Source organism: Gadus morhua, chromosome 16, assembly GCF_902167405.1.
Source record: "Gadus morhua chromosome 16, gadMor3.0, whole genome shotgun sequence".
NCBI classification, from domain to species: Eukaryota; Metazoa; Chordata; class Actinopteri; order Gadiformes; family Gadidae; genus Gadus; species Gadus morhua.
In genome coordinates this window covers 9,205,867-9,229,273 of record NC_044063.1, presented here as the reverse complement: position 1 = coordinate 9,229,273, position 23,407 = coordinate 9,205,867, and the positions used below count along the sequence as shown (strand labels likewise).

The 23,407-nt window shown below is 47.6% G+C and overlaps 1 protein-coding gene across 4 annotated transcripts in view; it reads left to right on the top strand.

The window, feature by feature from the left end:
• Positions 1–20,190, top strand: part of gpr4 (G protein-coupled receptor 4) — a 33,989-nt gene extending 13,799 nt beyond the window's left edge. For 2 of the 4 annotated variants that reach the window (XM_030381151.1, XM_030381155.1), the window contains exons 2-4: positions 14,587–15,854; positions 16,587–16,851; positions 17,274–20,190. In XM_030381151.1, coding sequence (XP_030237011.1) covers positions 15,726–15,854; positions 16,587–16,851; positions 17,274–18,025 — 1,146 coding nt within the window. In that variant the 5' untranslated portion in view covers positions 14,587–15,725 and the 3' untranslated portion in view covers positions 18,026–20,190. Of the gene's footprint in view, positions 1–13,042; positions 13,133–14,586; positions 15,855–16,586; positions 16,852–17,273 lie in introns of all 4 variants that reach the window. The other 2 variants (XM_030381154.1, XM_030381152.1) reach the window with 2 other exon arrangements.
• Positions 20,191–23,407: the final 3,217 nt, after the last annotated feature.

The following is a 23,407-nucleotide window of genomic DNA, read 5'->3' as shown; positions in this document are numbered from 1 at the left end:
CACGCACGCATGCACGCATGCGCACACACACACACACACACGCACGCATGCACGCACACACACACACACACACACATACACACACACACACACACACACACACACACACACACATACACCCACGTGTACCCCACAGGAGTTGGTGTCCATCCATCCAGGCCCTAACCTGTTTACAGGAGAGTCCCTACCCAGGGCCCTGGTGATCAGATTACATAGGAAGGTAGTTTGGAGCGGGGCAGACGGACAGGTATTAATAGAACACTCCTAACTCTGCCTGCCGTCCAATCGCACGCTCGATAGGCGGGCTGCTGACGAATGGCTTTGCGTCATATGAGTTTTTGATGCTGTTATGTTGATGGCTTTCGTTTGCCCGGTGTTGGCGGGCACTAATGCGCTCGAAATGGGAGCTGCGGTTAGTTTATCTGCGGATCAGAGTCGAGGCAAATGGCATGATAGCCTTTGATGTGTGGAACACAATGTGTCTGTGTGTAGGAATACACACTGTTTCCGCGTGTTATATTAGCAGCTATACTGGCACATTTTGGTTTCTGATTCCTTCAGATCCTGTTCAACACGCAGCAGGTTCTCTGTTTTTGCTGAGAAACAACCACTTGTAAACCAGTTCTTCCTCTCTGCTCATTTGGGTTCACGCTTGGCCAAACACTAGTGTACCCATATTTTTCCAATGCCTGGCCCGTTTCATTCTTCATTCACCTGAACAGTGTAAGTGTGTGTGTGTGTGTGTGTGTGTGTGTGTGTGTGTGTGTGTGTGTGTGTGTGTGTGTGTGTGTGTGTGTGTGTGTCTGTTTGTGTGCGTGTTTGAGTTTGTTGGCATACATTTTTGTTTGTGCGTACAGAAAGTTAATTACATTATGTCACATGAGCTCCTTAGAGTTGTGTGTGTGTGTGTGTGTGTGTGTGTGTGTGTGTGTGTGTGTGTGTGTGTGTGTGTGTGTGTGTGTGTGTGTGTGTGTGTGTGTGTGTGTGTGTGTGTGTGTGTGTGTGTGTGTGTGGTGGTCCTGTCTGTCTGCACAGTGCACACCTTGTGCAGTGGAGGAGCAGGAAGCATTTGAAATATGCCGTGACACGGTTCAGGGGTGGGTTTCAAACTAGGCTGCAGTAACACTGCTCTTAGAAAAAACCAGGACAGGAAGAGTAGCGGCAGGGCAGGGCGGGGGTGTGATTCTTTCCCCTGAGGTTTGATGGTTAGAGACAACACGGAGGAAACTGAGCTTACTCTGGTAACACCACGCCGTAACAGTAAGAGAAGTGTAACTAACGTCAGTCTCCAAAAGGAACACTGAACTGAGAATATTGAGTTTTATTCTGTCAAAGCTCCGCCTTAATGGGAAGCTTCTCCTGATTGGCTGTTGTGAGCGTACGCTATCTGACTCGTCCAATGGCTGTTAAAGGGGCTGTTAGTGGGCGTTTTCCACAAATACTGCCTGTCTGTTTGGGCAGTGGTCGCTGTACCAGGCCTTAGCCCTTGGTATGTGTAGCAGGTAGAGGTTCTGAGGAACCCTGAGTCTATGTGACCGTGAGTGTCGAGGTGCTCCTGAGCAAGGCACCTCACCCTAACGGCTCCAAACGCACTGGCTGTCGCCTTGTATGGTCCACTCTGGTTGATGGTCGTCGATGTGTGAATGTCTGTAGTATGCATCATTGTAAGTAACTTTGGATAAAAGCGTATGCTAAATGCCCTAAAATATAAAACGTAAATGTTGATAAAGTAATGTGTTTGTGCTAAGAACAGTACATGTGTTAATAAAAGTCATGACGTGTACCATTGCATCCGTCCTTACTAGGATTGTGCGTGTGTGTGGCTAAGCATTCCAAGAGCCATGACATTGTCCCCACTCAAATCTGTAGCTAGTTAAGTATAGTTAAATGTGATGATGTGCAGCCAACCGTAAACACATTGTTCTACCGATGGACAAAGTGGCTCTCTGCTCTCGGTTCAACAATGGAGGCTCTCCAGAGCAGAGTGATGTGTTTGCCCTGACCTCCGGCAGAGTGATCTGTGTCACTGGTGGTGCCTGAACCTTAGATATGAGGAAGTTATCATCTGTGAGTGAGTGTGCATGTGTTGATCTGTGAGTTGTTTCGTTTTGAGTCATGTTAGTGTCTATTTGTGTGTGTTGTATCTGTTTGATTATTTCCTGTAACTGCATGTAAAGTATTAGTACCGTCGATCCTACCAGCTACCTCTCCTCCTAGCTCCTTCACCATATTTTACTCCTTCTCTACTCTTTTCCTTCGGTTTTCCGATTTCAGTCCCTATCTTCTCTTAGGCCCCGTCCACACGAAGCCGGTTTCATGGCGAAACCGCAAAGGTCTTGTACGGTTCGGCCTTCCGTCCACAAGAAGCCGTCCACAAGAAGCCGTCCACAAGGTGAATCCGCTGACCGAAACCGTAAACTTCTGAAACCACCCTCGGAGGTGGTTTCAAATCTACCCGGTTTCGTTTTGGATTCGTGTGGACGCCTGAAACCGACTGAAACCGTAAACCACGTCATCGCCCCGGCCCTCGACCCTCTAGCCAATGACTGTTAAGCCCGCGGAGTCTCAGAACTCACAATGAAAAAGATGATGGCGGACTACAGGCTTGTAATCGTTCTGTAGTAGACCATGTCCCTTGTTGGGTTGCTAAGCCATTATTTATTGAGACTGTTGACTGACCGTTTGTTTGTGTTGTTAGTGGTTTGGGGGGCAGCCTTTATGCGCATGCTCGCCTCTTCTTATTATTTAATCTGGATTTCTGTAGCAGAAGCAGCGCCCCTTATGGGCCTGGCATGTGTACTACAGCATTTCTACAGATCTACCCGGTTTCCCTTGACTCCGTCTTTACGGAGATACTCCGAAACCGGATAGATCGAAACCGGAACGGTTTTGCTCGTTTCGGCTTCGTGTGGACGGGGCCTTAATCTCTCCCTACGACCACCTCTACTCCTCCCATGTCCTCCCTTCCTCCCCTCCTCCTATTTATCGCTCCTCTCCACTCCTCCCCCTCCTCCTCTCATACGTCACTGCTGTTTTCTCTATTCTTTCTCTATAAATCGATCCACACATCACGTCTGCCCTCTTTCTACAAACTCTTTCTCTCGCTCTCTCTCTCTCTCTCTCTCTCCCTGTTATCTCTCTTTCGCTCGCTCTTCGCACACTCCCTCTCTGTCTTGCTCCCTCTCTCCTAACCTCTTTTCCCACCAGATTTGGGGGGGGGGGGATGGGGGGGATGGGGGGGATGGGGGGGGGGGGGGACTCACCCAGCAGAGCTTCCTCCCCTGTTTACAACTCTAATTTAAACACCAACTCACCCCCTGTCCTCTGGGATTCCTGTCACCCACACCCACACACACACACACACACACACACACACACACACACACACACACACACACACATACACACACGCTCACACGCACACACACACGCACACACGCACACGCACACACGCGCGCACACGCGCACACAGGACAGAGACAGGATGGAGGCCTTCCGTCACCACGGTGGCAGTTGGGAGCAGTTAATGGCGGTCGGTAACTCTCCACTCGGTGTTAACTATCACCAGCACTCTCTTCTTGTTAGCTAGGTGACTCTAGCTGAGTGGCTTGAGCTGAGATTTACCCAGAATGCAACTATTACCTAGAAAGCAATACTGTACAATAGGTCTTTGTGTGTGTGAGTGTGTGCTTGTTTGTGTTTGCGTGTGTGTGTGCGTGCGTGCGTGTGCGTGTGTACGTGCGCCTGCTTGCACGTGTGCGAGAGAGTATGTTCTCGGTTTATGCTTGTGTTTGAATTTCTACGCTTCTTGGGATACATTTTATCAGCCGATCTGTCTTTTTTTATCTTCCCACTTGGTGGCCAAGCTAAGCGGCCATAATGCACCCTGATCCGGTCCTTGAGATCGTCTTCTGGATAGACCCAACGGCCCTGGGCTCTTCACAAGTGGAGTGCAGCTGCAGCCTTTGGGGTTGTGTTTTCAGCATATCTGTCCAGCTAAAGGCCCTGAGAAAAAGATTACTTACATTAAGAGGGTTCTTATGGTGCAACGTCAGGTCTATTAAGAGGGCACTTCACCTCCGTTGTGTGTGTGTCTGTGTGTGTTTGTGTGTGTGTGTGTGTGTGTGTGAGTTTACATGTGCTGATTAAGTGTGACATGTGCAGATACATGGACCCACCAGTAGATAAGCAGGATATCGAATTGCGCACACGAAGCTTGTATGTTTAGATGAATCTCTTTACGCTCTATATTCAGCATAATATTTATCACACATTCATTTCCTGGCGGTTATAGCTCAGAGAGTTGCCTATCTTTGCACAGGAACTTGTGGAGCTTGAACTTTGTGTTATCAAAACCCTCTGTTGACTCAAAACGACTACAGCTTGTAATGCAAGACGTATTAAATGGATCGGTAAACCAAGATATCCTTGATAAGTCAAGCACATGAAGTCATGTTGAAACATTCTTGAAACACGCCGATACCGATTTACTTGAGCAGATATTTGGGATGGGCGTTAGGATGTGAAGCTGACCAAGACGCGAACAGCTGCCTGCAGGAGTCCTCCATCAATAGCCAGCGTTTATGCTACCGCTGACACGTTAGCAAAGTATGGCAAGGCATTGGGGACAAATAATGTGGGTCACACTGAACGTGAAGTGGGCCAAAGCAGCAGTAAGTTAAGTTCTAGCGACCAGTTTAAGTTCTACATCTGCTGACTTTTTCTCATGAGCAGTACAAGGGAAACTATAAAGTAGGCCTACTTCATTCAATCATCGAGGAAACAAATAAGGCAACCAAATATTTGGAAAGCAGATCTTATCAGAATGCTCAAACGATTCGTTGGGAAAATGTATTTTGATCGATATAATTATAATATATTGTACAATTTTCTGTGAATGAACCATGAATCAGCAAATCATTTCCATTCTTTTATCTCATCTTATTAACCTGTCATCTGAAAATCGTCAAGACTAAGTTGGCGGTGGTGGTTCCCATGCTAGCATGTTTAAAGAGTGATTAATGGGAGATGTTAGCTTAGCTGTTGTTCCGATGTGTCCCCGGACGTCCCGTCCACACTGAAGTTAGCAGATCTCTGGAGACTCCTGTTGCTCTGTGGCGAGGGCTCTTCAACCAAGGGGCCCTCTCCTGGGACGCGACCAGACATCATGACATGATGGATGTTTACTGCGGCTCCAAAGTACACAAACACCACGGGCCAGGGGTTGCAGTAATGATTTCTGCAGATGAGTTCCTATTTGTATTGATTTAATGAGGATTGTATCTAGCTATGATTATTTATATAATTCCTTTATTGAATAATGCAGCCCTCTCTGTCTCTCATTCTCTCTCCCTTCTCTCTCACTCTGTCTCTCGCTCTTTCTCTCTTTCTCTCTAGCCTGCAACCCTCTTTTGTCCTATTTTCTACTCTTTAAAGAGGGGGTTGGGTTAAAGTCATATCCTCATAAGGTATTTAGTTATTGATTATGCTATAAAGAAATCCAATAAGCATGGTCTTTAACAACGGCAAATTCACATCACACCCAAGGTCCGGAATTAGCGTTTGTGGTCGGGGAAACAGCCAAGAAAAAAACTAAGATTCGCATTTCTGAGGCGATAAGCTGATGGCTCCAGACGTTCAGACTGGTTCAAGAAGAGCCAGTTATCAGGACCAGTATGACCAGTGCGACCCAGTTCACTGCAGGCTCTGACATCACACAGGAAGTTCTCAGCCCGTGGATGTGCTCGCAGTGACCGCACCGGGCCGTCTCCCCAAAGCACACAGCTGGCCGCTGATTACAATGGCTACCAAGGAAACGCCAAGTCTGCTTATTTATTCGTTCCCCAGCATACACTAATCAGCCGGCCCCTTCACCTACTGGGATGCCGACAGGGGGGCCCTGCTCCGGGACGAACCCAGGGACCGCAGGCCCCCCCATGCAGTACTACACACACTCACACACACACACACACACACACACACACACACACACACACACACACACACACACACACACACACACACACACACACACACATACAGTGTACACACATACACACACACAAACACACCACCACACACTGTACACAAACTATACACACATACAGTTCATATGTTTTTTATGGACAGACATATATAGAAAAACTATACAAAATATTAAAGGCATATAAACGAATTACACATATAAATATCATAAAAGTAGGATTTGTTATCCATCCATTTCAAATTGAGCAGGCTGCTTGATTAATGTATCCTGTTAAACGTTGCCAATTCCTTGCTTTTGCATTATATTTGTCAATCTGTCCCTGCTTTGTCTGCGTTTTAGGGTTACGCATGCGGTTCTAATTTCCCAGGGAGGAAAGCCCTGTATCTTCATGTCCCATCACAACAACCGCTTGGCATGCAAGCCCTCACACCTGCCAGATCCGTGCGTGCTCTCCCGTTCCACACCCACACGTTGAGCACAGGCCAGCCCGCCGTCCAAGCTCATCAGGTGTTCGGTGTTATGAGCGCATTACGAGACCTGGTGTCCGATGATGGGAGAGAGAGAGAGAGAGATAGAGAGGGAGAGAGAGAGAGAGAGGGAGGGAGAGAGAGAGAGGGAGAGAGAGAGAGAGGGAGGGAGAGAGATAGAGGGAGGGAGGGAGAGAGAGAGAGAGAGGGAGGGAGAGAGAGAGAGAGAGGGAGGGAGAGAGAGAGAGAGAGAGAGAGAGAGAGAGAGAGAGAGAGAGATCTGTAAAAGTGGGTATTTTAAGGCGCAGTCAAAACAGTCTACTTCTGGACCTGTTTGTGTGTGTGCGTGCATGTATGTGAATATGTAAGAGTGTATGTGCACACGTCTACAATAGGGGCCTAAATCAACCTGTTCTTTCCGTCCGGTGTACCCGACCAGCGTCTGATGTATCGCCAGGTTATTAAAAGGTCAAGGAAGCCAGACAGTGCGCACACACACACACACACACACACACACACACACACACACACACACACACACACACACACACACACACACACACACACACACACACACATACGCACACACACACACACACACACACACACACACACACGCACACACACACACACACACACACTTCCTGAAGGGTTCCACAGCTGTGTCCTGCTGTATTTAACAGACTTTCGCTTTCATGACCCTACAATTAACTCTGCTAAAGTCATAATACATAATACATGTGACTCACCACCAGCTATACTGACCAGATACCGACAGACACTCACCAGATATTATCAACCAGGAAAATACCTTTATTGATTGATGGATGAAAGATGGATGGAATAACAGGGATGGATGAATGGACGGACGGATGACATTAACAGGCAGATGGATGCAAAGGTGATTAGATTGCTGATCCCCTGATGGTCTGACACATGGTTTTCCTTGCATGCGTCTCAAGGTAACACAGGCCCCTCAGTGATCCTTGCGGTCCATGTACGTCATGTAAACTGCTTATCAGGCAACGCTACAAACAACTAACTGATTCAACACTTAGACACAATGGCGTCGAAACAGTGAAAAGTTAAACATTAATTAAAAGGCATTTACTGTGCTGACCATGTTGCATTAGAAATAGAATTTGAGATCATTTTTGACATCTTTTAAAATAGATTAATCTACAGGCATCCCGACAGGAGCTAGTTTTCATGTGGTCAGAACATTTATAAGATACATTTCACAACAACATTCATCACATCGGTGATTTGATTGAAGTTTAGCTGTGAAGTAGGATAGTGATATGTTTAGGTCCTTATAGTGTCTGTTACTGCCAAAAACAGACTCAACAAAAGAAAATATGCCAGCAAATATCTCATGTGTTATTTGGTGGGCTCTGAGGAAGCCAAAATATGCCCTTAAAAGTCAATGTATTTCCATTTTTGGTATTGGCATCTGTTTGGAAGGTCACATAATTATGTGGAAAAATGCATTAATGTAGAAAATTACCAAGTAGGCTGTCAAGATATATTTACAACCAATGAAATAACACCGTAGGGAGAACTCAGCTGAATCAACCAGTATGTGACAGCTCCTGGCACCTCCTGATTGGCAGGCTGCCAGGAGCTGATTGCTGATCGTCGACACCCATGCTGGCTGCCCTCCTGCAGCTATAAAAGCTGCAGGAGTCAGCCACTTGGGTCTCTCTCTCTCTTGACGAATGGTTTGTTTTGGTTTTGGTATTGGTTTGGGTTAGTTAGGTTGAGTTATTGCTGCTTTACACACACCATACACTCATCCACTCACACAGACACTGCACCCGTTACTGACTACTGACATTCACGCATCATTTATTAGGTTAATCTTGAATTGGTTTAAATAGATCATAATTTGGTAAAACTACCGGTCTTGCGTGGTCTCCTCCTTTGTCCTTCCCTTGAGCCGGGGTGTGACATGGGGGCTCGTCAATAAGTTGTTGCATTGAGTAGTTGAACAGGTTGGAGGAATGTCATATAGGACAGGGTAGTAGTTGGTTTGGGAGCAGGTTCATAGTGGGTAATGCGGCTCATGCTAGGCTAACAGATTTGATTTGTCTGGTGAGCTCATGTCTGAGTTTGAACTTTCCCTGGTAGGCTTTAGTTGCGTTTCCCCTTTGGGTTACGTGAATTTTTTTTCTTTGGTTGTTTTTCCCTTTTTGTAGTGCTGTGGGGCGTGGTTAGTGTCAATTGTTCAATGTCAATTGTCTCGGGGGCACATCCGAAGGATATTGGGGGTTGCCTGCTTGCAGGTCGCCTTTCAAACCGGCTGGTTTACAGTGCGTAAATACCCACCACAAGCTGCATGAACATTAGGGTCAAGATTATTCAGGGTTGGATAGGCAGTTAGGGGGGAAGTTCTTATTCTAGTGCTTCTGATGAAGGTAAGGGTTTACCAAGTACGATGGTTAAACCAGGGGGGAGTCTCACCTTTGAACAACAGAAGGAGTTGCTGCAGTTGCAGTTAAAACAGCAGTAAGAGTTGGTTGGTATGGAGATGAGTTGGTTGGTATGGTGATGAGTTGGTTGGTATGGTAAGAGTTGGTTGGTATGGTAAGAGTTGGTTGGTATGGAGATGAGTTGGTTGGTATGGAGATGAGTTGGTTGGTATGGAGATGAGTTGGTTGGTATGGAGATGAGTTGGTTGGTATGGTAAAGAGGTGGTTGGTATGGTAAAGAGGTGGTTGGTATGGTAAAGAGGTGGTTGTTTGTAAAGGGGATAAGGTGGTAGCTTTGTTGCCGGTTTTGAGTAGTCCCTTTCAGGCTAAATTCAGTGGCCCGTAGTCCGTTGGTTCTTAGTTCGTAGTCCGTAGGTTCCTAGGTCGTTTTTATGGAGGGGGGTGTGACAGCTCCTGGCACCTCCTGATTGGCAGGCTGCCAGGAGCTGATTGCTGATCGTCGACACCCATGCTGGCTGCCCTCCTGCAGCTATAAAAGCTGCAGGAGTCAGCCACTTGGGTCTCTCTCTCTCTTGACGAATGGTTTGTTTTGGTTTTGGTATTGGTTTGGGTTAGTTAGGTTGAGTTATTGCTGCTTTACACACACCATACACTCATCCACTCACACAGACACTGCACCCGTTACTGACTACTGACATTCACGCATCATTTATTAGGTTAATCTTGAATTGGTTTAAATAGATCATAATTTGGTAAAACTACCGGTCTTGCGTGGTCTCCTCCTTTGTCCTTCCCTTGAGCCGGGGTGTGACAAGTACCAGAGTTTCTGCTGAGAGAGGAGGCCAGACTCGATTCAAACCAGCAGCCAATGACTACGCTGGTCTCCAAATGTTGGAGACCAGCTATTTAGGGTTCAAAAACCCTAAATAGTTTGGGATTGACATGTTAATGTTAAGGTGTTTCAACGATGTCTGCTCTTTGTACATTGTGCAACATGTTGCATTTGATGCCTCATTTGGGGCCTTACGGGGAGACTTTTGGCAAAGTGAGAAAGCGGACATGAAGGGCTTAGTTCAGTCTGCCCCTGACACTCGGAACAGACTTGATGCTTTAAAAGTTCACATCTTCACAAAACTCCTTATCTTCTGCCCATCAGCCATAGTCCATTGGCCTTTTGTGTGTCTGTATGAGTCTGTGTCTGTGTGTGTATTCCATATGTTTTTACTTTACCAAAACCAGACATCTGGACACCCTTTGAATTCCATACACAAACAAAGTGAAGCTGAGTCAACAGATGTGTGCTACATTATGATAGAAACGTGCTCTGCGATACCAGGACTGGGAAATGGTTGCCATTCCCACGGGTGTCCAATGCGCTTCAGTTATATTTTGGATATTTTCATTTATATAAAGATGTTGTTTCACTAGAAGCTGTTAGCTTTTGAGGCTAATCCTTCTTGGTATTCTGGTAAAAAAGATTTTACTAATCTAAACCCCTATTTTTTACCTTTCACAAGCACAAAAGTGAAACGATTTAAATTAATATAAATGACGTGCATGCATGTTATTTGTTGTCGACATGAAAATAAATGGGTGGTTCAAATATTAACAGTTGAGTGAAAAACACCATAACTTTTTATTGATTGTATTGAGGTGGATTATTTTTTACTCTTTTTGTAGCCAATATTAAAACAACAAAATAAGACTTTATTTTCCTACATATTTTCCCAAGTACCCCCTGAAATCCTTCAAAGCACCCTTGGTTTACCCAATATGAGAAACACTGTTTTAGGGCAACAGCTTGACCCCTTTAATGACTGAGTGTGAATGTAATGCGGAGTGCATGCGGATGTATACTTCTCAGTACTGGAGCTGTCAGGTTTGATGGACGAGAGGAGGGAGGCTGTGTGTGTGTGTGTGTGTGCTTGTGTGTGTGTGTCTGTGTGTGTGTGTGTGTGTGTTTGTGTGTGTTTGTCATTGATGGGATACTCATATTTTGTAAACTTGCTACAACCATAAATCAACATCTCATTATAGATGTAAACTCATGGATTGGGGGAGAGGATGTTGATTACCTTTGTAGGAATCCAAACATTTAGAGATAGCAGTCTTAGAAGTCCTAAAAGGTCTTTGTCTTTGTGTTGTGTTTCCTGTTATTGTTGTTGCCAAAAATCCTAAATGAAAAGGACCAACATACAAATGCCTAATTTAGCCTCCTGTTCATTTGCTTGGTCTATGAGATGAGGTCATTCTTTCTTCTTTTCCAAGTGCTTTTCATATTTTTTATGTAAAGCACACGTGTTGTGCTGCAGGGCTCAGATTTGCATACAGGGAAGGCTTTACACACGCCGGCCTGTTTCTTCTCTTCTGCTACCTCAACCTTGCTAAACACTGTTTAAGAGGGAGGTAAAATACAACAGCCCCAAATGAATACCAAATACGGACTCCCAAACCAAACCTGTGATTGGCTTTGGTTTGCGGAATCCAACCATCCAAGACTTTGTTTATGTTGTTTTTTATGTTATGTTTGTCTTTTGGTTTTCCACATCGCTGAATACAAATTCTAAAAGGCGATACTTCTTAGCAGAAGAAGTGTGTGTGTGTGTGTGTGGGGGGGGGGGGGGTCGGTCTACCGTGGCTAGCGACTTCCAGCTTATGGTTAGTGACTTCCAGCAGAGCCCGTCTACGGAAGCGTTCGCACTCTCTGTTGAGCCCCATTGTATCCAACTTGGTTGCAGTTCCATTAGAATTCCACTGGGGGTGATTGCATGAGTGCAGATTGAATGGGGGTCTATGTGGCTAGACGGCTAAATGTATCTCTTTCACCTGCTTGTCATTGAAATATCGCAGATTTTATTGTAGATACCGCAAGTTCAATATATATTGAACATGCGGAACCGTCGGGCCGTTGATGGCCATACACGCTAGCATTCTGCTAATGAATGCTGATTGGTCATGGATGGACTTGTGACTGATTACGACCAAAGACCCCCTAGATGGATGGATGGACTAGCGACTTCCAGCTAGTGACTTCCAGCTAGTGATTAGCGACTTCCAGCTAGTGACTTGTGACTTCCAGCTAGTGGCTTGTGACTTCCAGCTAGTGGCTAGTGAGTTCCAGCTAGTGGCTAGTGACTTTAAGCTAGTAGCTAGTGACTTCCAGCTAGTGGTAAGTGAGTTCCAGCTAGTTACTTGTGACTTCCAACTTGTGGCTAGTGACTTTCAGCTAGTGGCTAGTGAGTTCCAACTAATGGGTAGTGACTTCCAAATAGTGCCTAGTGACTTCCAACTAATGGCTAGTGACTTCCAACTAGTGCCTAGTGACTTCCAACTAGTGGCTAGTGACTTCCAGCTAGTGGCTAGTGACTTCCCAAATGTTCCCCGGATTCTTGAAGGCCTCCTTCCCCTCCTCCCTTCCCGCTCCTTAAGGACCTGGATCTCCAACGTGGGGTGGAGATCGCTCACCAAACGCTCACGCTCACTAACCCCTCAGCACGCGCTCCAGCCGCTCAGCACGCTCAGCCGGCCCTCGGCAGCAAGCCAGACGTGATAAAGACTCAGCGATAGCCATCTGGGGTGTCATGTAACACGCCACCCAATGGGACGGCAGAACCACTTTACTCTCGCTCGGTCGCATCCGATACGGATCTCTGGGCTTGTGTTGTGTTTGTAGTGGGTTGGGGGAGGTGGGGGGGGGGGGGATGGCGTGGGTACTCTGTTAACAGGAAGCTTTCTGGAGATGTGTCAGTGAATTATTCATACCGCGGTTTGCAGATTGAACCTTGGAGATATAAATATCTTGTCTTGCTCTCTTTTTAGCATTAAGGAGCTGATATTGTTATTTAAGCATATCTAACATATATTTCTAAAGTTTTTGGTAGCCTACATATTAGAGTATCATATAGGCTAGTACAGTATAGCAGTTGTGACAACATTTATCATTAATAATTCTTTCCTTGGATTAATAACATCATCTCAATGAACCTGTTCCAGGCCTAGTTCTGCTCTGAAATGCGGTCTGTGTTGCATTGCCTACATTGCAGGCATTAAATGTGTGCAGTGTGATTAAGAGGCGCAGACACAAAATGTCAGTGAACAATGGCTACAAGTCATACCCATTAATTCATTACACCTCCCCCCTCCCACAATTCCTCCAGTTTCTGCTGCCATATGGCCGGCAGATACTTTGAATTCCTGCTGCTGCCGTGTCCGTTCCCGGTGAAGCAGCCATTCTACGGTGAACAATGGTAGGCTACGGAGTGTGCGGATAAGATAGTGTGTGTTGTTGATGTTGTTGTGCAAACAGGACCAGTGACCGTGGAGAGAAAAAGACGAAATGACAGGCAGATATACCAGTTATGAAGCCACATACCAACATCAGAGTTTCCCCTTCTTATGAACTCCTTGTGTGTGTGCGTATTGTACAAGTTGCTTCTACTTGCAAACAGATGTGGAGGGACGAGAGACTGAAGACTGAATATCGGTCAACCGTGCGTTACTGTAAATGTTCTAATTTTTTATTCAAAAAGGACTTCCAGGGAAGGAGTTGATTGATACATTCCCCGGGTCATTAGCTGAACTGACTCATCTCCCCGGGCGCTGCGCTGCCCACTGCTCCGGGTGTGCCGGTGTGACCTGTGTCTGTCTGTCTGTCTGTCTGTGTGAGTGTGTGCAAGTGTGTATTCACCGCCTCCCGGATGGGTCAAAAGCAGAGGAAGAATTTTTCCTAAAGTGGACAATAGAAGATAGCCTAACCTTACCTTACCCATACATGAATGAACAGGTGTTGGTGAGGCGTGTTGTTCTAGGATGCCTGTAGGTAGGCTGGCAGCCACTGGGTATCCAACGGGTTCCTTCCCGCCGGGGGTTGGTACTCACTTCATCCCTTCACTACCGTGCTCTGTCGCTTCTGCTCACAATCACTGGTCCAAATACCTGGCTTGAGCCGAAAACGGCATTTCTATCGTAGGTCCTATATATATCGTATATCAAATTATATTTATGTTATGACATATATCAGGGTATATGTCATAACAGTCAGCAGCTTTGCAAATTTGGCTGAATAAAGATTACGCTATGTACTGTACTTCTTGATGGATACTTTCTGTGACTATTATAGTCATCCAGAGATACGTTGTGTGAGTAGAGAACCGTGCACGTTGTGGTTCTGGTACCGCTGCCAAGTGCACAGGGCATGTTCTGCACATGAGAGTCTTTGTGATTTGACAATAAGTAAGTCTCCGAGACAAATTCCAGTCCTTGCACTTATTAAATCAAATGTTTTAAGTGCTTTCTGTCACGCCCTTTCTCTCCCGCTCTCGCTCTCTCTCTCTCTCTCTCTCTCTCTCTCTCTCTCTCTCTCTCTCTCTCTCTCTATAACTGTGTGTCCTGTGCTGATCCTTCACTCGCTCACTGATCCCAGGCCTCGGTCTCCCTTGTGTTATACCTCGTCCGTCACTGTTCGGCCTCTCTCGCCCTCCGCTCTCACTTTTTCCCGATTGAACACATCTTTTGCTCACTCTCAGTCTTGTTTAGACTTTCCCTCTCTTAGGTACTCTCTCCCCTACTGTCGAACCAGGAATCTAACTCCATATTTTGTCTTTGCTCTCTAACCCCTCTCTCTCTCTCTCTCTCTCTCTCTCTCTCTCTCTCTCTCTCTCTCTCTCTCTCTCTCTCTCTCTCTCTCTCTCTCTCTCTCCAGATGAGCATGCTCCTGGTTAAAGGGCGTGGCCTCAAGGCTGCCGGAAACCTTGCGGTCGTCCATCAGGTCCCGGTCAGGGCTGCACCGGCACTGAGACCGCTCCACAAACTGTAAAGGAGCAACAGATAACCCTCCACACACACACACACACACACACACACACACACACACACACACACACACACACACACACACACACACACACACACACACACACACACACACACACACACACACACACACACACACACACACACACACACACGCAGCCTACCAAACAGGTGAACACACACAATCGGTGAATCTCCTCGTCTCTCTACCACAATCCCCCCAACACGGCGCCGCTCAAACCCTGAGCCCCCCTGTCCACACGTACCGGATCAGATCCCGTTCCACCCCATGGAGGCGCGTGCGTGTGCGCCGCCGCCCCGGCCCGCGGCCCGCTGTGAGAGAGATTGAGGAGCCGGCGCTCAGAGCGAGAGCAGGGCTGCTGGCGTGTCGATAACGCCGCTGTCCTTCCCCCAGCTGTTTAAATCTCCTCCTTAGCAGGAGGGAGAGAGGCTCTGTCCTCCCTTACGCCCCCTCACAGAGACACACACACGGGGGGGGGGGATCAGGAGCCCGCAGACTGACAAAGAGAGAGAGAGAGACAGGCAGGCCGAGTGTCGGACGGACACAGGCGGTAAGGCAGACGGACAGAGCGAGCGATGTAGAGAGACAGCCAGACAGAGAGAGCGACAGGAGGAGGTACAGAGACGGACAGAGAGACAAACAAACAGAGACAGACAGACGGAGAGACGGAGGGAGAGCGTCAGGCTGACGGACGGGGCAGACAGACAGTGTGAGTTTTTTTTTAACACAACCATGAATGGTCCTCTGCCTAACCTCAGCCCCGGACACGACAACGCTGCCGCTTTGATCCGCCGTCTCCCTACGACGCCCGCCTTAGAACGACGACCGGCAGGCGGTCCAGGTGACCACCGGACCACGAACCAACCGAAACCTGCCAGGAATGCGCAGGGCTGAGAGTAACCTGGCAACCTAAATTAAACCCCGGAAAGAAAGAAAACGGTCGCACGCAAACAAACACGCCCTACACACACACTTTGTATGCATCGATCCGACGCACAGCAAGGACAATGTGCAACATCTCGTTCTGTGAAGTGGACAGCAAGGTGGACCAGTACTTCCAGCCCACCCTCTACATCATCGTCATCGTCCTGGGCCTCCCCACCAACTGTATGGCCCTGTGGGCCGCGTACATGCAGGTGAGACCCTCGAGCACATCAACGCACACACACACACACTCGCACGCAAGGGCGCACACACGCACTGGCACACTCCCTCACTCACGCAAGAACCACTCACACTCACACGCACACGCACACATATCCTTGTTACTACCCGGTTTCCCTTTGGCTCTTGTCTCTTTTTGTAGAGACCTACTGGGGCGGCACTAGCTCAGGAGGTAGAGCGGGTTGGCTGGCAACCTTCAGGTTGCCGGTTCAATCCCCGGCTCCTCCTAGTTGAGTGTTGAGGTGTGCTTGAGCATGGCACCTAACCCTAACTGCTCCCGACGAGCTGGTCTTGCATGGTTGACTCCGCCGTGAATGTGTGAATGGTGAATGTGAGGCAATATTGTAAGGCGCTTTGGGTGGCCAATGGTTAGAAAAGAGCGTTATAAATGCCGTCCATTTACTAGAACTACTATGTGTTTTGTATTCTACAGCACTGTGTTTAACAAATTAACAAAGCCATGTGCGTGAGTATTTCGTTGCTCAACCTTTTGCTTAAGGAATCAACCGATCGAGCAGATCCGATTTGAATCAGTCTACATTTATCTAATCCTAATAATTTCAATTCATCTCATTGAATCTGTCCTTTCAAACCTCTTCCAATTCGATCAAATACCTAATTGAATCCTAATCCAATGATAACTCCTTGAACACGACCCAATCCGGCCGCCACCTGACCCTAGCCCCCCCCCCCCCCGTCCTCAGGTGCGGCAGCGCAACGAGCTGGGCATCTACCTGATCAACCTGTCGGTGGCCGACCTGCTGTACATCGCCACGCTGCCGCTGTGGATCGACTACTTCCTGCAGCACGACCACTGGATCCACGGCGAGGAGAGCTGCAAGCTGTTCGGCTTCATCTTCTACACCAACATCTACGTCAGCATCGCCTTCCTGTGCTGCATCTCGCTGGACCGCTACCTGGCCGTGGCCTACCCCATGCGCTTCGCCAAGGTCCGCCGGATCAAAACAGGTACGCCGGAGGAGGTTTGGGTGGGGTTCGCCAGGTCCAGAGAACCTCAGAGAGCGAGGCTTTGAGTCGGACGTCTCATTTGGATTTTCTGATGATAAATCAAAAGGTGCCACTCTCCTTTCCAGAGGTGTACATTTTCCATATTGATGTATGTTGTATGTGTGTATGATAAACCTTGTTGTAAATGTACTGTATGTGGTACATATTAGTTATAAACGTCAAGTATTTTCGGAGTATTTAGTAGATCAGCCTTTTAGTAACATAGTATTTTCATAGTTCAGTATTTTTGTAGTTCAGTATATCATTTTTCTGCTCCTCCACCCCTTAACTTTCCTCTCATCTCCTCCCTCCCTCTCCTCTCTCCCTCTCCTCCTCCTCCACCTCTCCCCCCTGCCACTCCCTCCCCCCCCCCCACTATTCAGCCATCTTGGTGAGCGCGCTGGTCTGGATCTGCGAGATCGTGGCCAACTCGGCGCCGCTCTTCCACAACGAGCTGTTCCAGGACCGCTTCAACCACACCTTCTGCTTCGAGAAGTACCCCATGCAGGAGTGGGTGGCGGGCATGAACCTCTACCGCACCTTCCTGGGCTTCCTGGCGCCCTGGACGGCCATGCTGGTGGCGTACCGGGGCATCCTGGTGGCGGTGCGCTGCAACGTGTCCACCGAGCGCGAGGAGAAGGCCAAGATCCAGCGGCTGGCGCTCAGCCTCATCCTCATCGTGCTCTTCTGCTTCGGGCCGTACCACGTGCTGCTGCTGTGGCGCAGCGTGCTCTTCCTCAACAAGCCGTGCGACTGCGGCAACGAGGAGAGCATGTTCGCCGCCTACCACGTGTCGCTGGCGCTTACCAGCCTCAACTGCGTGGCCGACCCCATCCTGTACTGCTTCGTCAACGAGGGGGCGCGGCACGACGTGGGCCGGGCGCTGACCTCGCTGGTGGACGCCGTGTGCAACCGCCGCCGCGGCCGCCGCAAGGGCTCCGGCTCGCCGTCGCACGCCGACGCCGACGCCGACTTCCTCAACGCGGCCAACTCCGTCTCGGTGGAGACGCCGCTGTCGGCCAAGAAGCAGCCGTGCGTGTACGCCGACGGCACCAAGGCCGGCGGCTACAAGACGGAGCTGGTGGCGCTGAAGGAGGAGTGTCTGCAGATGACCATCCTCAGCGGGAGGAAGTAACCGCTGTGGGCCTTGTTCAGCTGACCGCCATCTTGTTGATAAACGCTAGCTGGGCATGCTAGCTGAAAGCTAGCTTGCCCTGCTAGCGATTATCACCAAGATGGCCGCTAGGTGAATGAGGCCCTTTGACCACACACTAAAAACAAACTTGGGGGTGGGGGAGGGGGACTGCTGCGACGCAACAGCCCAGAGGTGGTGGTGGTGGTGGTGGCGGTGGCGGTGGTGGCGGTGGCGGTGGTTACAGGGCTGATAGGATTCGTCAGTCTGCGGGGGCGGCGACCGCGAGCCGAGAACACGAGTCCCCCTTCCTTCCGTGGTGCCGCCCCGCCCATGAGGCAAAGGGAGTCGAACGAGGAACTGTTTGTGCCACAATTTGCGCAATGGCAAACAGTTGGAACCTTTTTTTGCGAAACCCGTCGGTGCCATGACGATTGAATTGTCAAGAACTGTTGATGACGTGCGACAGCGCGCCGCCATTTGAAGACATTGTGAGCGTTGCTCACCGTGTATGAAGGAATAGGAAATGATAGAACTTTAAAGAAACCTCGCCCGGGCACGGTAAGAGTGAGGGGACTGGGAGGTGTACCGTCCATTCACGGAGAAGAGGAAGTGACTCTTAGCTAAAGGAACACTGTATTGGTCGCTGTACAGGAAGTATGGTCCCAAATCATTCACAATGCTAATTTAAAATGTCTCAACTGTTTCCATTTCAACAGTTTGTCAGGAAGCCAAAAGTCCTTCGGAAGTACCTCAGCTGATATAACATGTATTTATGTTATTTTTGTGAGTCACAGACCCTCATTGCTACCACAGCAGAACAACAACAACAACAACCCAAAGGTCAAAGGTCAGGGCTGAGTCAGACATGTGTGTTTGGGGGGGGGGGGGGGGGGGGAGGGGGCGTAGAGGACACGCAACCAGGACATGATGTTTCTACTTTAGGGTTCATTGTAAAAGTCTAAACACTTTAAAAAACTGCCATGGATGAAGTATCTCGTGCAAGATCTGTGTGAAGCACAGAAATAATCCTGTGTTATAAAGTCCAAATTGATGACTTCTCATCTGGGATGTGCCTCTCTGGCCAAGTGTAAACAGCTATGGCCAGGATGGCTGTGTCCCCTCAGTTTAATGCTGTGAATGTGTTTGGCAGATCAGTTAATTTATTACTGGAAAGAACCTCTTCCCTGTATGTTTGTTGCTAGGCAATGATATTTTAAAAAACATTTGGTAATGAACTTTGGTGACAAGAAAACTTTTCAATAAATAGAAGGGTGTAATTACCAGTTTAAGCCTGTAAATAACTGACGGTATTTGAGAGGGAGAAGAAATGTCAATGACTCGGGCTAGTATGCCACTTTTCCTTAGTACACAGACACTTTCTATTATCATAAAGATTTGTCCCATAGCATAAAACACAAACTGCACAAGCCAACGTTTTGCCATTCATCTGACCTGGGCCAACAAACAATACAAGGAATCATCTGACTTTGAATAAAAGGATTAAGAGAGACTAATACAGTGTTTCCTGTGCACTTACACGTTTTGGCAACAGTAGGTTGCAGCACCATTGTGGCCTTGTTACGACCAATTACTATTCCATTTAATAATAGGTGTTAATTTACTCCCTAATTATGTATCAGACTCTGTTTGCTCTGTCTATCGCCAACAAGGAAACAGAAGAGGCCTCATTGTTTACACATTGTCGCCCAAGCTGAAATGTGTTTGTATGTGTGTGTGTGTAAACACGGAAGCAGCACACTCGACCTCACAATGGTAAACAGAACAGACTCCCCTGAATTTGGACACACTATTGGCCAGGTCATGGCGACTTCATTCATCAAATATATCCAGTTGGACACCAGGGAACATTGTAATCCAAAACCATACCCAAAACACTGTCCCAATATACGATTTCACAAACAACTGACACCAACAGATGGCGCTGTTGCCAAATTTCGATTTTTTTTTTTGGGGTAAGATTGCTCTTCAAAAAAACCTTTTCTTCTAAATCTCTATCTCATGTTCTCAAGAATGGCCACTGGGGGCAGGTAGTCTGGTTGTTGTGGTTCTGCTCATCCTTGTAGTTGGCGGAACCTGAGGGATTAAAAGACAATGTTTCTTAGTTAGAACAGACAACGGTGAAAATAATAAAATATGTGCATTAACATGTGTGTCTGACTGGGGTTTATGTTATGTATTTGGCTAGAAAAGGTCCTGAAAGGGAAAAGGAATTAATGTGTGGTCTGAAGTGCACACACGCACGCACGCACGCACGCACGCACGCACGCACGCACGCACGCACGCACGCACGCACACACACACACACACACACACACACACACACACACACACACACACACACACACACACACACACACACACACACACACACTCTCACTCCCATCCATATTATTAGCTTCCGCATCAGACCTTGTATTTATGACCTGACTGAATGGGTTCCCCTATATAGGACGTATATGTGTGTATGTGTGAAGGGTGGAGAGAGAGCGAGAGAGAGAGCGAGAGAGAGAGAGAAAAAGAGAGTGGGCGAGAAAAGAAAGACATTTTCCTCCACTCCGTAAATGTGATTTTGAAATAAGCCCTAAATATGCTGAAACGCTAACCCTCAAGTGTCCGTCATCAATGTCAGCGAAGAAGCGGCTCTCTGACTTTCAGTTATTTTATGTGTGCTTGCGTGCACGTATAATGTTTGGTGCTGTGCCAACATGCGTGCATGTATTACCGTGTGTGCGTGGGCATTTGGTGCATTGCGTGCATGGGTTGCTCTTGATCGCTCCCGTGTCTTAGAGCAGCGAGAAAGAGAGTGGGGGGGGGGGGGGGGGGGGGGGGGGGGGGGGAGCCAAGGGAACATTAATTGTCTCTCGCCCACTCTGCATCAGTGGTCACCTTTACTGTCGCTCTATATATAGAAAGCCCACCAGATGGTGACATCATGGCAGTGAGTGCGCTAATAAACTCATTCATTACCAGGTTATCCTAAGGAAACACCTGAGGGACATAAAGGAACCTGTCTCTCGTCGTTTCAAAAGGGGATTGCCCCCACGTTTAAAAATGAACATTGGCAAGATATATATTATATGTTTATGAATAAATGCCAATCCACAAAATCGAACCAAGACAGGATCATTGCATCAATGACTATGTATGATATCAACAAAAGTCTTGATTACATTCTCATTATAATTTACTTTGGCCACAGAGCTGGTTGACAATAAAATGATCTCTTCATGTCATACGAATCGATACAATACCACTTAACGCTATAATCAATCATATAAAATGATGGCCCAGCCAAACTTAATTTATTTGCCATCACCTCATCATTTCATAATTTAGCTGTCATATTTGAAACAAAATATCAGCAACGCAAGCAGACGCTCCCAGAAAACATAAACACAAGAAAGTGGTGGTTGTTTAATCTAACCACATTTGAATCAACACAAACTGGGATGAATAGAACAATTCCCCTTTCTCTCCTCTTTCTCCTCCTCTATCCGATCTTCCTCCCCTCTCCACTCCCCTACAATCCTCTATCCAATCCTCTCCAAGTCTCTCCCTTCTCTTACTCTTTATTCTCTTGCTCTCTCATTCCTTCCCCTCTTTTCCCCATTTATCTTCTCCCTCTCCCACCCCCTCCTCGCTCTCTGTCTCTATCTCCCCTCATCGCCCCTCTCCCCTCCCTTCCCTCATCTCTCCCCTCTCCTCTATCCAACAATCTCTCCTCCTCCCCTCGTTCCTCCCCTCTGCTCTCCTTCCCCCCCTCCGCTCTCCTCTTCCCTCCTCCCTCCCCTCCTCTCTCCTCTTCCCTCCTCTCCCCCCTCCTCTCCCCCCTCCTCTCCCCCCCTCCCCTCCCACCCTCCCCTCCCCTCTCCTCCCAGTTGCTCAGTGAGGTGTGAACGACGCCATGATGAAGGTCACTGACCAGACCACACACGCAATCGCTGCCACCCCATTGTTATTACCATTGTTATGGACATTAATTTAACATTTGGCAGATATTTTATCAAAAGTGAGGCGGAGAACAATCAAAGCCTGTATTTCTAAAATTGGTTCTTTTCAAAAAGTGACTTTGTGCTATAAACCTAGTTGTTTTTGCCCTGTTACAATAAAAAATACAGTTGAATAACTGTGTGTTACTCTATTAAAACAGAGACCCTTCAAAACAGGCCTCTGCCTCACACTGGCTGGACATAGTGTGGAACCCTGTATCTGTGGTTAAGATGTTACATCTCTTTGGATTATTTTACTCCGGTTTTTCATTTTATCGTCCAACTATCCAAGGATGATCAAAGCCTACCCCCACCATTTAAGATGTGAACATTTATTTAGCTTTCATTGAAATACATTCATCCGTTACATAGTCTTCCCAAAGAAAGCTTTGCGTGTAAACATGAGACATGAGAAGGAACTGTCACCACGTCACTATAAACAATGGTGGTGACCACGGAACATTTAGAATTAAATGCTGACATACATTAAACAATTAAATTAAACAAAACAAATTAAACTTTGATGCTGATGTACATATATGACATACACTGGAATCTATAAGTAACCCTAAACGTTGATGTAAGCGGAATGCCTGCAGAAGGCCCAGAATGAAATTCCATTTTCTTTTTTCATTGACAGAAACTTTCATAGATATTGAACTTGAACTTGACTTGTTCAGATCGGTTACGATCAACGCTTTCAGTATTGGCTGTGGTCAAGGGTTTTTTAACCCAACGACGGACTCAATCATGAATACATTTAGATGAAGACGTCAAACAGTCCTTGGAAAAATACTCCATCACATCCATTTAAATAAACCACAAGACTCACGGCTCTCGTCTTGAAACATGGCAGAGCTGACATGGGGATTTAAATGTATGGGTATTGAAACGGCGTTTCACTGAAAGAGTTCAAGTGTCTGTCGAGGGTACAGAGAACTCAATAATTCATGCGTTCAGCGACGGGGGGGGGGGGGGGGGGGGGGGCTGGAAGGTCAGCACATTGCGTGAACAAGGAAAACCTTCTGGCTAACACAGCTCCCGTGGTACTATTTGCATTCCAGTTGCTCAAGTCCAGTTGCTCAAGTCCCTCTGCTACCCAGAATGCAACATCGTGCCCTACAAGCTCCAGCACCTGGATCGGCATCACCCTCGCCAGTATCCGAGCAGCTCAGCAGTGGATGCGCTCACCATGGATTGTATGAACCCACTTGGTTTGAATATAGTCCTCCTCCTCCCTTTTCCTCTCTCCGCCTCCTTCCCTCCTCTCCACTCTTTCCTCTCTATTCATCGTGTTCCTCTCGCCGATCTCACTTTCTCTCTCCCCCCTCCTTCCAACCCTCAGTTTTCCCCTCATCTCTCCCCCCGTAAT